The sequence below is a fragment of the Ambystoma mexicanum genome, chromosome 2q (assembly GCF_040938575.1).
Source record: "Ambystoma mexicanum isolate Mex_15411 chromosome 2q, UKY_AmexF1_1, whole genome shotgun sequence".
NCBI lineage: Eukaryota > Metazoa > Chordata > Amphibia > Caudata > Ambystomatidae > Ambystoma > Ambystoma mexicanum.
The window spans coordinates 1,367,101,557-1,367,117,025 of NC_090924.1; the positions used below are offsets into that span (position 1 = coordinate 1,367,101,557).

Sequence of the window (15,469 nt, forward strand, 5' to 3'; positions counted from 1 at the left end):
TGGCGCGCCTTTGCAAGCGCACTTCTGTATGAATTATTGTAATAATAGGCTAAGGGAAATCATTACTGTCTTTCTACGAAAACATTCGTCAATAATAATGTTTTTTACTAAATTACGTTTGCGGATAAATCTGAGAGAAGGTGTAGAGTTTTGAGTCGGGAGAGGTAGACAAGGCGCTCGGAATGAACGGCGCCGGCAGAGCTGCAAGATGGCAGCGTGATTGTCACGGGCCCGGGCGCCATCTTGCGAATGGCCCGAGTGGTTGGCAGCGGCTCCCGCGTCTGATGCCGGACGGAAGAGCGGCCGTTGTTTATTGTTCTTCTGCCCCCCCGTGTGCGTGTTTCTGCTCGCGGCTGTCGTTGGTGCTGCAGAAGGGCACCGTGCCCACGCGTGTTGTGCTTGGACAGTGCCACCCGCGTCCCAGAGCAGCAAGAGCGCCAGATCCGAGGCGCTGTGTGGTAAACGCGAGTTTGAGGGAGGCCGGCCGGCGGTCCCGCGTATACCCTCCGGACAGCGGGGGTTGCCCCCTCTGATGAGTGAGGCTCTGTGCCGGCGGTTCTTGGATCCCATCCTTTGCTGGAGGAGTTTCTAGAACTCGGCGCGCCAGAGCCCTCAGCATGTCCAAGGCGGAAGGAGTGGCGGCGGCGGCTGCTGCGGCGGCGGCGGCGCTGGATGGCGGAGCGGGCAACGTCGGCCTGACCTGGGTGGTGAGTGCGGGGTGTCCTCTGGGACGGGGAGCGTTTTGTGGACGGGGCATAACTTAGCGAGTGGAGCAATGTTGAGAGTTTGAGCGCAGCGAGGGGGCAGTTGTAGTGGCGCTGCTTGTGCACCATCACCAGGTGAAGTGATTTGCACTGAGTTTGAGGCAGTGTTAGTCCGAGTTTATGTCGGGGCGGGCTAGCAGCAGTGTTTTGTTTGAGGTGTGAGCATTTAGCGCGTGGACTGGAGAGCTAGAGTGCTTCCAGGTCATGGGCTCCATCCAGCGTGGGGGGCGGGCTCTTTATTGTCAAGAATTGACGTAGGCAGTAGGGCACGTCACTGGTAGTGTGTGGGTGTTCAGCTGAGCGCCTCCGTGCTCCCAACTTTTGTGAACACACACTATCCTCCCCCCAAATCACATTTAAAGCAATTCTCTTCTTAGGGTTGGAATGGCATGATGGCAACTTGTAACTGCGTTAATTTGCTTATATCGTATTCCTTCAGCTGCGCTAGTATTTCTTTTTATTAATTTTAAGCAACAATTGTCTTTCAAAGTGCCACAAGGCTAAATGGGAAATGAACGGGAAATAATAAGAATGGCAAAAACGGTACATATACAGTCGCGGTCATATTAGGCCATGTGTCATTCGGACGTGCCAGTGCATTAAGGAGAAGTGCAGGGAATGGAAGGAGGAGCAGACAAGTGCTGGATGGGGGCCCTGTAGGGTTGTGCTATGGGGAGACAAGGAGGAAAACCTCATTCTAACGCAGTGGTCTTCAAACGTTTTATGCCAAAGCCCCCCTGAGCAAAAAAAAAATGTTCAGCACTGCCTGGCCCACCCCTCTGTGTGCTGTTATTATTTTTTTATATTGAGATGGCTGCAGAATGCGTGATGCCATAACTTTGAGGGGATATGTTGTTTGGGAGACGTTCCAAGACAGTAGGACAGTCACTTCCAATCCATCCATACAAACCGTGCAAGTAAACGCAACATTCTCCACTAGGGTTTTTATTTTTTTCTCGAAATACATTCCTATTATAGTATATTCAGCAGAAGGCAATTTGATTTTACAAAGCAACTACTAATGGGGAAGGCGGGCCTGTCTCTCTGCAGAAAGTGATCCACTATGTGGCTTTATTTTTGAAACCGCTACTCTGAGATTATCCTCCACTTCCAGCCTTGTGCGTTATTTCATTTTCAGTACAGCCAATGATGAAGACTATTTCGCACAAGTAGGAAGACCCACATGGTAAGAGAGACTGTATGGCAGACCATGCCAAGGTAGGATACTCCAGGATTACCTTCAGCCAAAAGTCACCCACTGCAATGTTCCTAAATTCAGATTGCAGTGTAGTGTCCGACTCAACCTCAGTGGGCTCCTCCTGAACATCAAATGGAAAATGCACCACCTCCTCTGCCAGGAAAGGCTGCATCACCCAGTCATTAATGCCAGCATTTTCCTCAAGAAGTATTAATGAAAGCTGGACCTTAATGTTGTTAGGTGACTTGATCAGCATTCAGTGAGTAAAATAACCTTTTAAAATAAAATGCAGCTTTGCATAACATAAAAGAGAATTTTGGGATTATCAGGCACAGTAAAGGCCCCTCATATGAAAAAGTTGAAATGCCCTGGTGCCTCTAATTTGAAAAGGATGAAAGGCCCTGACGCCTTCCCTGGCCACTGCTGCTGCAGGAGAAATTAGCATCATGAGGTCTTTGTTCTATTCACTTGTACTGAGTCCCCACAGTCCTCATTTCTCCCCCGCTTAGAGTGGAGACAGTCCGTGACACACAGCTTGTAATGCAAAGCGCACATTTTAAGCACCAGGACAAAAAACAGAGAACCCAATACATTGTTGAGCTCAATGAATTCTGACTGGCAACATGGGGGGCAGTTGCCCCCCCTACCACCCCCTCCCAACTGAAAGTAGGTAGCATGTCACTAATGAGCCATCATTAGTGATTTCCTGCTCTGCATTCAGATGGGAGGGGCTGGTCACCCCCGCAAAAGGTGTGTGCTGTAATCAGGGCAGTTTCCAGCCAATTTGGTGCCCGGGGCGAAACATCAGAATGCGCCCCCCGGACTCCCACTGACTGGCACTCGTCACTCCCAAACTACACCTCTGTCGGGTGACAAAACCCCTCCTCAGTATGAATAAATAATTGCTATATAAATTAAGCTGGTTTCATTAATTTGTAATTCTAGTACTTTACAGAAGAATCATAATGTGAAAACGCAGCTGTTGCTGACCAAGTAGATGGTTTTTCTGTCACCTGCTCTTCCGAAATGTGGGATTAAGGAAGGACGAAACACAGAAGCACCCAACAGGGCATGCTCGAATACAATGAAACAAAAATACTGGAATGAGATACCGTGGACAGAGACAGAGCTAACACAGAAGCACAACTACACAAAAGTGGATTTACCTGTATTCAAGACCCACTGAAGTTTCCTATCTCACAGAAGAACAATAATATATGAAAAACAACACAATGTATACATGTACAAGTATATATAACATTGATGTGTGTCACTTATGTGAAATATATGCACTTAAATGTAAAGTTTAAATACAAGACTGACGCACAACATTAAGTAAAGAATGTGCCTTGACAAAGCCCAAGGAAGGGCGTAACAGCAGCACGTGCAGAGAAATGTTGGCACCAATGTTTATTGTAATTTAAGAAAGAATGAACACACCAGTCACAATCTGTCACAAAAGACTACACAAAGTGAAACGACCTGTATGATATTGATATCTGTGAAACAAAATTGAACGAGCACTAATTGACTTAACTAGTGTGGATAACCTGATCAAAAAATATATTAAATAAAATGTTCAATCTATGATAAAACACTAAGTGTGTACATTACAAATTATTGTGTACCTTACAAATGTGTGGGGACTCCTAAAAACCAGATGCAAAGGCTCAATAGAATAACAAACCCCCACCCCCTGTAACCAACAGACCGACTATTGAATATCTGTCCCTACTGAGCCATGCAACCACTGACTCCCAACAAAATTTAGTCAAGTCCGGTACGAAGATTATCCAATAAACTAAAACAAGGGTAGAGCGCATAGACTGATACTATTAATCCAAAAAAAGACAACCATGCTTTATCTAACCAAGCTGGCATTAGCATCTCTTATTGGTGCTGGCCTGCAGCTAGTGAAAATCATCGTGCGCCAGTGTAGGAAGGGTGTTTGGCCTCTTGGATTTACAATTTGAGGAAATATCTTTGATTTGCTTTGTGTTTAAGTGTGGGCACAGTATGGCATGCTCGTCAGAGTCACATACTCAAAACAGTCCAGTGTGCTCTTGTATGGACATTGGGTACATCAGCTAAAACAGGTATATGTGCTGTTATATAAGGGAGCACCACATAGACACCATTAACCAACAGGGTGGGGTGTAGCACACAAATCATTGCTCCACAGATCACTGCATTGATTTGCCATGGACCACTGTCTGCATGGTGACGCACAATGAACTCTGCTTTCCTAATCAAGGTGCCAGGTGACATTGAGTTGCCATCTGGTGTGCTCGCTAGGCAGTGGCTGGCCTGTTTAGACAATTAAAAGACCTTTGATGCTGAGAGGATGCATTTAGTCCATGTCCCAAAGCAGCCTCTAGAATACTTAAGCAAGAAAATTACAGTTAACCTTTCCAGGGATGTGCGATATGTAACAAAAAAGTTTGCTGTGTCAAATAAAGAGACAAGAAAATAGTTTTAATACTTTTCTGTGTGGCACATTAATTCTCTTTTGCATAGGTTTGGTCAGCTAACAGATACCTGTGCTGGCCTGGTGAATACAAATTACCCATGTTTAGGTCTTAATACTGAAATGTTAAGCATATACTGTATAAAAACAATGGCTTGTTAAGAGCCATCACTTATAAATTGCCCCACTTGAAAGGCTGTCAACACAAAGAATGAGGGGCGCAGGTTGTGTGACTCCAGAGCATCTCACACGCTGCATTTGGAATATGCATGCCTTTGTTAGCATATTCCGAATGCACCTCAGTCGGCAGAGAGCAGCAGCCGCACATGACAGAGGAGGGCTCACTGGCACAGCAGGCCACTTAATCTGTTGTCCGGCAGCTTTTTAGGCTGTGGATGTGCGACCCCCCCCCCCTCCACCCCTGGGCATGAGGCTGTGGCTCAACAGGGGGGCATGTCCCACAGTTTGAATACTGCTCTTCTAACGGCTAGTACAGGCGACTCAAGGGTGGGATGTTGAACCACCAAGCAGGGGGCCACAGGGCAGTGTAGAAGGGGGGGGGGCTACTGGTATTGACTGGGAGGAAGGGCCTTGGTTCTCTGGAATTCATAGGATCAGGCCACCGGTCACAGCAGCAGTGGGGAGATTAGAAGGGAAAGGGGTAGAGAAGAACAGAGTTTTGAGTAGTTTCCGGAACTTAAGGAGGTCCGGCTCAAGTCTAAGAGGGGCAGGGAGGCACGAGCCGGGGAGAGAGAGAGACCCGCCCACCCCCCACTAGCTATGCAGTAATTCCCCCCCCCCACCCCGTAATTTCTGTGCAAGCTGTACCTTGGTTTTTAGCTAATTCTGTGGCATTGGCTCTTTACTGGGGCAGGTCCTACACTGGCTTCTTCTGCCCTGATAAAACAGAGGATGGCTGGAAGGTTTATAATTGTTCTTAACTAGCTGTGTACCAAATAGTGAAATAACTCCTTGGCCGAATGCCAAATGGTTGGCCTAAATATTCAGCTGAAGCCGAATAGTTGGTTTGCAATTGGTCCAATTAGTGATTACCCAATAGCCAGTGCTCCTTGAAGTGCCTGCATGTCCACTATCAGTTGTGCATTCCCTTTGCACACTCTGGCATTGCTAACCCTGATGCATAAGCTGTCCGTGTGCTCCCCTCTGTCCTGAAATAAATTAAGAACAGGAGTCGCTGTTGCTAAGTTACTTGTGCTAGGAATCAAACAGGGTATTGAGGTGATGTGAGGTGACTACATAACGGTTAACGTTTTCAAATAAAGGGCAGGTGGAAAGTTAAGATTTTGCTTTTGACAGCACAAGGATTGGCTGTTGAGGGCACTGACTTGGTGGCATGTGTCCCAGGTCAAAAGCTGGTGAGTTGATGGGTATGTGACTACATGTCTCGCCATACCAAGCAAGCCTGTATTGGTATTTCGGCAGGAACTGGATGTGTTGCCTGCTGGTTACAGCTAGCTGCAGCAGGTCATTAACCTACTGCTCTGACCATCTCTTCCCTTTCTCCGAGACCAAGTACCAGGGTATTTGTTATGCCTTCTTTTGGCCCATTTAATATATCGTTTACCCCAATTTAAACAATATATTAAATGGGCCAATTCATCTTCTTGTTATATGGTGGTGACCGTGATATAAGTTGGGTGATATTGTGTGGGGTGCGCAAAGTTTTGTTGGTGGCGGCTAAGCAGGTGTTGAAGGTCTGGAAGACACGGAATAAGCCGACAGTGGAGGAGTGGATTTTGGATGTTAAAGCTCTATCAAGATTTGAAAAAACTATGTTTAGTAAACAAAACAAGGAAGACCTTTATGATGAAATGTTGGGAGTGTTTTACTGACCTTTATGGATGATGTTGGGTTATGGAGTAGAGGGAAATGATCTACTTTCAGGTATTATACATATAGAGAGGGGATTTGTGTTGTTTGTCTGTTATTGTTGGTTTGATGCATCTGGTTTGGTTTTAGGTTGGTCTTAAAGTTTGATATGGTGGAGTACAGGATTATGGTGTGCAACTCTACTGCATTTGCTTTCCGCTATTGTGTATTTTGCGATATTATGACCTACAATGTTAATACGGTTGTTTGTTGAATCTTGTTGAAAGTAAGAAATACAGAGTTAAAAAAAAAGTCTTTGGGCCTGATTTACAAAAGCGGTTTTTGATAGGAAACCCCCATTGAAAAACACTTTGTAAATCAGGATTCTTTGTCATGGGGGATGTATTGATATGGGTAGGGTGGTCTTCTGTCCTCTGACACTGTACGTTTGTTCCTGCTGCCTGTCGATGATTATGTGGAAACTTATAGACTGCTCTTCAACTTCTGCATTTTAACCAAGCAGTGTCAGGTTCTGCCACCCCATCCATTCCTTGTGAAAACTGCAATTCATCTGACGGTGCAGCATTCCTATGGTATTGTGCCATTTTAAAAATTATATGATGTGCCTTGTTGTGTGTTAATATATTTTGTGAACATGTAACGAGACACAGGATATTATACTTTGTGGCAGAATTGTAAAAACGAGGCACAGCAGATTTAGAAAAAGGTGGGGGCACCACAAAAACTATACTGAGTGCTGACAGGCGCAGGGAGATGAGTGCATGGAAGGAGGGTGAGGTTCTTACCTGCTGCCGGCTGCGCAATATTAGTGTCCGTGTTCCTCGGGCCGGGGATGTCTTCTGGTGTTGAGGATGCTGTAGGTGGGTACTGGAAACATTCTCTGTATTTCTCTGAGTTCAGACTGCAACATTCAATAGGCATACTTCCTCTGGCAGTTCCACTCTGTAATTGGCTTTCAACTCGCAGAGAGAAGATAGCTAATCTTAAAAAGTGGTGTTACAGTGAGTATTCTAGAATATATTGGGCCAAATAGTAACTGAGGTGCAGCTTGCGAGGTCTCTAGGCCTAGCAGGCTCTGGTGGCAGTACTGGACTGGTGCGCATATGGCTGCACCTTTCTTTTTGTAGAGGGGTAAGCAGCCTACAAAAACAGTGGTGTGGAAGGTTGCCCAGAGAAGTGCCAGTGGTTGAGATTAATTAACTTTCCACCCATCATTTTCTTGGTTATAGTTTGTCTCCCTGTATGAGATAGGTTATGCCTAGACATTGGTCGCTTGCTTGCTGTGCCATAGGGGAAAAAAGCTGCGCCTACCTGATGAGGCACAAAAAGGCTGAAATATCTCTTGGGGTTGCTTCTGGTTCCGTGCACATGGGGAACTGGCCTAGCAGTTCAGGCTGGACTGCTTTCATTGGTGGCAGGCAGCACCTGACTGATTTGTACAAGGCTGGACCACCTTTGCAATGGTTCAAATGTAGTAAAAATGGTGGTGTGGTAGGTTGTCCACAAAAGGGCCAGTGGTTGAGATGAATAAAAAACCTTTCACTGATCAGTTTTTTTTGGTTATAGTTCTTCTGCTCTGGTGCCACTGGCAGGTCGGTCCCTAGGCGAGCCGACCTACATTCTTGTTTGTCTTCTCATGAGCATTCATCGTTAAAAGAATTTTCGACTTTAATTGCCCTGCTATGGTCTCACATATATTGTCTTGAAATGTGTGGCATTCGGGTGACTTGTCCTCCTAGTCAGTGTGCATTCACCACCATTCCTTGTTGTTGAACAACTGAGATTTATGGGTTAGAATGTTGGGCATTCCATCACTGCCATTATGGAGTTTGGACTAGAAATGTCCCCTTTTTATATGTTGTTTCTCTTTGGTGCCTATACTAGTTTATGTGATTGTTGTTCGTACAACCGTGGCATCCATGTGCCTTTTTAGTTTTGTTCTCTGGATAACCACAACTGGTGAGTAGAAAAGGCTGTTGGGATATCTCCTGAGAGTCGTATTGCCTTTGTGAGGATGCAGCCTGATAGTAGTATTGTCGGAGAGCACCTCATATCGTTGTGCTGGTGTGGTTTCGTACTTCCAAAGGGAGCAAAATATTTCCATGTTACGGTTGTCTTGTTGTTCTGTGGCTATCCTGAGTATTTTTATGAAGATGTACATAAAACGCTTAGCTTCCCTGTTTGCCTTGGAAAGGCATGGTGTAATCTTGACTCGTCAGTGTAGTTGTACAAATCTCAGCCTTAATAAAGTGGACAGTAGTAGATTTTTTGCGTCCTTGGAATTCAATGCGCTGCAGTTACTTTTTACATTTTCGGTATTATACAACTGTGCTGTTTCCTTAACTCATTCTACTTCAGGTACCTTTTAGAAGCCATTGCTCATCATAAGTGGGTAACATGCAGAAGTCTGCACTGTTAGGAGAATTCTCATTTATGGCTAATTTCCCTTACCTAGTGAGTCCCTCAGCAGCTTTGCTGGATTTCTGGGGTTTATTTTTCCCACCTGGTAAGAGTGTGAGCCTTTTTTCCCACTCTTACAGTGTTTTTTTTGTGTGTGTTGTACTTTTTATGCTCATGGGCTATGGAGTGTCACCAACTCCCTAGGCATCATCTTTTTACTTGTGTGTCACACAACACCTTTAGTGCAGTGACACAGGGATGTCTTTGAGGCTTCCCTTGTGAACTCCATTTCTGGGGATGACCACTGTCCCCCAGAAACAGGTAAAGTCACCATTGGCTTTACTAGCCATTTTAAATACAGATCCAGTACCAACCATTTTACAATGGAGTACTGGAGGGGAATATCTTTCCCCTGTCCTTCTGTACCTCAAGGGGCACTTTGTGTCCCCCTTCCCGACTCGACATGGCTTGTGGCAGTAGTAACTTTTAGTAAACATTTTTACACGGATTCCCGTGTTAGTGTTCTGGCTGTGGTGACAGACGTGAACCCCATATCCTTTTTATTTTGGGTCCTGGCGTTATTTTTCGCCATTTCGTGTTGGACAGGTCGTTCTTGTTTGCTTTTCGCGCCAAATCAGGTATGGTTTCCTTTTTCTTCGTCCTTTTGGCGGGCTTCTGCGAAGAAGCCCTCCTTTTGCGTCTGAGTGTCTAGGTGGGCTAAGGTGGTTTGTGGCGATTGGCTGAGGTGGTTGTCCGGGCTGGACAACCCCCGTGCTGCGTGATTGACAGCCATGCTGTGTGACTGGGGGAGTTTGGCATAAAAGGCAGGACTCTTGGGCTGGAAGTCAGTCACCACTGGAACTACAAGAACTGAAGAGAAGTGGAGAAGAAGACGGCTGCTGCAACTTCCGGATCCCGGTGAAGCCCTGCTGCAGTCCTGAGCTATCTACCCTGCAATGACAGAGAAGATCCAGTCCGGAGTCTTCTTCCCTTGAGCCTGGTAGGATCAACCAGCTCACCTTCTACAGCCAGAGAATCCTCTTCTGGGTCGAAATCACTGCACTGAGCTGTAGTGGTCCGCATAGCCATCATAAGAGCCCTCTCCTGTTTTTAAGGAGCGCACCTTTTATTCATCGTTGCTTTGCTGCTGCTGGCCTCATCCCTGGGTAGTGCAGATCGCTCCAGACGTCGTCCTTCTTGTCCCCGCGACTGAAGCTTCAGGAACCGTGAGTCTGCAGGAACTACCAGGAACAACTGCCGTAGCACCAGCTTTCTTCATCCGAATAAGGTACTGTGTCCATTTGGTCGTTCTCTCCGTCCAACCTTGAGGAATCGGGGTGGACCCTTTTCCTTTCCGAAAGCTTGTCCTTTCTTCCTTCCCTCTTATAACTTTTGCTTCCCTGTGACAACATCCAGTACTCCTGGCAACGTTAATCTCAAACTGTTCTCACCATGTGATCCTCGACAAAAGAGCCCCTGCTCCATTTCACACTGACGCAGGCCTATTGACTTTTATCTGCCTTTTTAGAACACGTCCTCTGATTCTATTGCCTTGACAAAAGTATTGCCTATGATTTTTATCCACTACTCCCTTGTTTTAATTCTATGTGCTAAGTGTGTTTGACTACGGTTACATTTCTTCCCGCGGGTACGCTTTTCTTTCGTAAGACCGAACTGTCATTACTGTCAAAAAGTGATCGCGTATTAACCCAGGGTAACGTCTTTGTTTCGAAACACTGGCCTGTCAAATCCTAATGTACTTACCTTGAATTGACCTGAACAAGAGGAATTGGTTGTGTGTAGTATATTTAGAGTGTGGTTTTATATAATACAAGTGAAGTGTTTTGTTAACAGATGGTTTAAAAAATAAATGTACTTATATTTTTTAACCAGAAACCATGAGTCAGTGTTTGCTTGAGTCACAGTAATTGTAGTCCTTTGTGTAATCCCTACTACTGCTCATTTGCTCTTGAGATAAGTCTGGCTGCTCTGCCATCGCTACCACTCTACTGCGTAATACAGGCTTGTACCAAAGCTGAAATTGTACAACCACTTGTCTGTAGTGTTCCCTAAGGGTACTGCAGATGATTCTGCCTAACATGCACTCACCTTGTCACCTAGTAGACTGCCTCTGCTCTGACAACTAATGGGTTAGGGGTGGATCACTGGGCCTTGAAGCTAGGCATAGGACACCACACATGGCTATTGCTGTCTTAATTCTGTCATCAAGGCCTGGGAACCAAACTTTCTCCATGAGACAGGACTTTACTTTTACTGTACCATGGTCGCTTTGTTAGCTAGCAAAATCTCCCTTCCTGCAGACCTATTGTGGTGCCTCTCATGAGTATCATTACTTCCGATTTGGACAGCTGCCTGTTTGTTTTCTTGATAACTGATAGTCTTGCTGTGGTTCGATTGTTGAATCAGTCGCACATATGAACACTTGTAATCTCTCTTTGTTTTCGTAAACTATTTCTGCTACTGGTATGGCATTTTATGTGACGTGCCCAACTACCAAACTCCCGTTCTTCAGTGGAATGAGCTTCTTACACCTCACTGATATTGGCTTTCAGTCGGTGTATGGATACAGCATATGTTGTGTAGTGTACTCTTCATGTAATTTAAGCATCCTCCTCTGCACGTTGGAGGCACCCGTGGGAAGTTGGGTAGGGGAGATACTTCGAGTTTGGGAAGCACTGGTTTGTCGAAACTTTGAAAGCACGCCCATATGTCTAGAAATGGAAGTGTTTGACCTCACTGGACATCTATGGCCTCTCTATTTGAGTGTAGCATTGCTCTCTGTGAGTCGGAGCGTTTCAAGAAAATGCCACTGTGTGAAGTGCTTTTTTGTTAATGGATTTGCACAAGGACGAAACCAACCTTGCAGATTGGTATCTACTGGGATCATATGTGTTTTGTGTAGAATGAAATAAGCTATAGTTGTCATTCAGAAACGTGTCTTTGGTGTCATGAACTTATTGGTGTTTGGCACACTCCCATGTTGTGTTCGTCCTTGGTTTGGTAATGTGGATAGTCCTGGGGTGAAAAAGCCACACACGTTTGTAATGCAAAGAAAGCCCTTTCTATTCCAACACATTTGGAGGGCAGGTGCCCATTTCCTCTCCTTTGCATCACGTTATTTTGGAAAGCGAAGTAAAAGTGCATCCACCATTGGAGCGAGAAAGTCAATGTTGTCCTTAATGGTTTTGGAGGGGCAGGGTTCCACCTGTTCGGATGAGGCCTTCATAGACTGGGCTTGTCTGTCGACCTCAGCAGGTTTGATTGGAGTGCGAGAAGAGAGGAGAAGCAGTGGAGGGGCCAAGGCAGGGTCCATTGGTGTTGATGTATGAAGTGAGAGCGGAAAGGATGTCTTGGGTTTTTGCGGTGAAGTTTGCTGCCAGAGCCGAGCAAAAGTCATGGGTGGGTGTGACACAAGAGGAGGCTGCTGCAGGATTGGCCAGTTCCTTACAGACTTTGAAAAGTTCTGACATGTTGTTTGATGCAGCAGCGATGCAGGCTTGAATAAAGACTCTTTTCTTGGTGTGGATGCAGAGTCGATATTGCCTTTGAAGGAGGCGGCAGGCCATCTGATAGACCCATGATTGTTTGGCTTTGATACTTGCAAGGCTTTTACTCGGCTAATGTTTTAGATAACCTAACACATTGGTATTGGTTTTGACCCGAGGATAAGAGCTGGAGCAATTATCATTCCACTTTTCCAAGCAGGCACCATAGGTGCTTAGCCACATGTATTAAGACTATGTTGATAAGACATGTCATTTTTGGCCAATATTCGTAATAAGTGACATAGGCTCACACCTTCATAGATATATATTTCTCCTCATCTACTCTGGCAGATTATTGTGGAACACAAAACTTTAAATTATGCACCCAATAGAATATAAGTGGATTCGAAAGAGGATTTATAGTAGAGCGCCAAGCCCTCCGGCATCAGGGTGCTAGTTAAAAGAAGTGTGATGTATAATACTTCAAAATGCAAGATTACTTAAACAGATTACATCAGACATGTGAGTCATGCATAGCAGAGTCTGGCAAAGCCGCACCTCGTGGTGAGTGGGGGCTACATCAGGCAGGCAGATACACGGGTGTCAAGATATGGTAAATGCAGTCTCTGGAGAAGTCGCGTCTCATGGTATGAGGGGGCTGAATCAGATGAGCAGGTATAGGGTGCGGTATAGTAATGGCAGCAATTACAGTGGGGCTAAACTTTGCAAATCCCAAGACATTGCAGGGTATAGCATTAGATGCGCATGAAGTCACCGTGGGTGAGGCAGATAAAATAAAATTGATGCAGCAGTATTACATTGCATTTGCGGGTACAGTCAAATAACATTGATAGGTAGAGCATTCGGGTCGGGCGAGATAGTATAGGGAAGCTCAGGTGTTATGAGTCTAGACGTTGCGGTAAGCCGATGCGTCTGCGTTACACACATTGCAAGCTGCGACTATATGGCGTGAAGCACAACGTTTAACATAGTATGCAAAAAATTATTAGTGGTAAACGGAACAATGCAGTGCTTTCCCTGACAGCAGAGTAAATTGCTAGTAATTGCAGCCGGTAACTTAATATAGATGTGTCCTTGAAGCTGTGCGCCGCCATCTCCAGGTGGTGGGCCGTTCGGCCAGTAAGAGGGGTCCGATAGTGGAGAGGAGGAATGGAGTCAGAAGTGGGAGGGTGGAATCAAAGGGTTTGCTGCAGGACGTGGAGTGCACAGAATGTCTTTCAGATTCAAACGTTGGGTACGTGGGGCTGCTGAAGCGGCATGGAACAAACGGTCATCGTCGTGTACTAGGGGAATGCAGACAGGCTCGAGTGAGGGTCTTGAGCACCTCTTACCTGCAGGACGGATCAGGTACTCCTGGTATTTGGATGACAGTCCAGTGCACACTGGAGTAGTCAAGGAATGGTATGCTACATTTGCAGCTGGCGGCCCGGCCTGCAGGGGCAGACAGGGGCTCTAGCCTTTGAGCCGGGCCCGGCTCTGTAGAGCATTTGAATTTGTTACGGGTACTACCAAATCGGTGCATTGGTAACAGCAGTGTGCTTCTGTAGCTGATCTGATGCAGGCAGGGTGGAGGGGCTCAGCGTAGGCCATTTTTAAAGTGGATCTTAGTCCACTTTTCAGTGCAGTTCTTACAGCATGTGTACGTGCCTGGATGATTAAGGGCATATCTTCATTGGGCGAGGCATCCCAGGGAAAGAGATATATATTTGAATAAGGTAATTATTGCACGTTAGTTGACTTCCACAGTTTGGCGGTTTCAACTTTACCATTTGGGTTATATATTTGCTCACTATGGTGCTTTCTTGGGCAACTGCATGCCTATCGATTTTCATAGGATATTAAGGTTTAGGTTTTGATTCCACTCGGCTAGTTTACGGGTACTGAGCTAGTTTACGGGTGCTTGATTGTAGTGGTGGTGGGCCCATGTTCACAGATGACTTTTGAAGAAAACACACAGGTCATTAAGACTAAGTGTTGGGCACTGGTATGGATAGTGCTGTCTGTATGTTGATTATGCCAAGTGGACAATTAATGAACCAGTGTCTGTACTCCCCGCCCTTTCCTCCAACCTCCACACCTGCTGGTTTTGGTCGATAATGCACATACATTTTGACATATCATTTAAAATATTGGTGATACATTGATCTTTATTTTCTTCGTTTGTATTTGATTTGTATTAATGGATGATGTCTTCATCACAACCATAATCTGTTAGCCCTGAAGAAGACCTGAGGTTTATGTGTCAATAACATGTGTTGGCTACCAATTAAACACAATAAATGTTTTCCAATTTGTTGAGTCATTGACAATAGTGAATGTTAAAATGCAGTTTATGTAGGGTTTAACGCTCTGGTTTCATAGTACAACATATTGTTGTCCTTTTTTGGTTACCTTGGGCTGGAGTCACTTTCTATGACCACTGCATGCTGACACGTCCGCCAACGGTAGTTCTTTCTACAAAATAGTCCTCAGCTCGATGGGGCATTAGCCCTAAATTCCCCATCCTTCTGTTGATGCTTGCAGAACCAGGAGAAACGGGCACTGATGCGTGTCGGATTTCTGAGTGTGCTTTGACTGTGTGTATTGGGCTTGTTGTGTCTTGAGGGGTACGGGCCAGTGTCTCTTGTTTGCAGTTGTTTGTTCTTGTGGTGGATGTGTGCTTTGTGTGTAGTGTGGCTTGCTGGTCGTTTTGGACATGTGTGGTATTTGGGAGGTATGCTGGAGAGGTGCAAGGAGCAGGGGTGGTTAGTATTATATTGTAGTAGTCATTTATATAGCACCTTTTCCTATTTGTATAGCCCCAACAAGCTTTGTGGTTGGAACGCCCTCAAGGATCCAAACCCAGGTATGGGAACGTTCGTGGAGGAAGCTTAAGATGCGTGTGTGCATTTGGCCAAGATTAGGAATTGGTCGGGTTGATTAAGCTCCAGTAAGCATCCGAAGAGCTCAGTCATGTGTATGGGTTCTGAGGAAGTTAACGACAGAGGGCTAGTGCAGGAGTGTCCATATGTACCCAGCTAGACTGAAATCTGTCATAGGTTGTTGCTGTTTTCTAATGGCAGAGGTTTTGAGGCAAGTGTGGTGTTTCAGTGTGAAGCGGTTATGTGTATTTGTATTTATTTGCATTTTATTTATAAAGCGTGCCTGGCCCAGGGGGATCTGGGCGCATATCTTCAGGTTACAGGTTGCAAGGAATACAGACCATTTGAAAACATTTCATAATAAAGTCTACTTACAGGGTATAAACACAGTAATTACACTG

General features: G+C 45.5%; 1 protein-coding gene across 1 annotated transcript in view; it reads left to right on the forward strand.

Annotated features, from left to right (window-relative positions):
• The first annotated feature begins 305 nt into the window (after window positions 1–305).
• TOP2B (DNA topoisomerase II beta) overlaps window positions 306–15,469 on the forward strand; it is a 934,132-nt gene continuing 918,968 nt past the window's right edge. Inside the window, exon 1 of the mRNA XM_069648849.1 lies at window positions 306–707. Coding sequence (XP_069504950.1) covers window positions 618–707 — 90 coding nt within the window. The 5' untranslated portion in view covers window positions 306–617. The remainder of the gene's footprint in view (window positions 708–15,469) is intronic.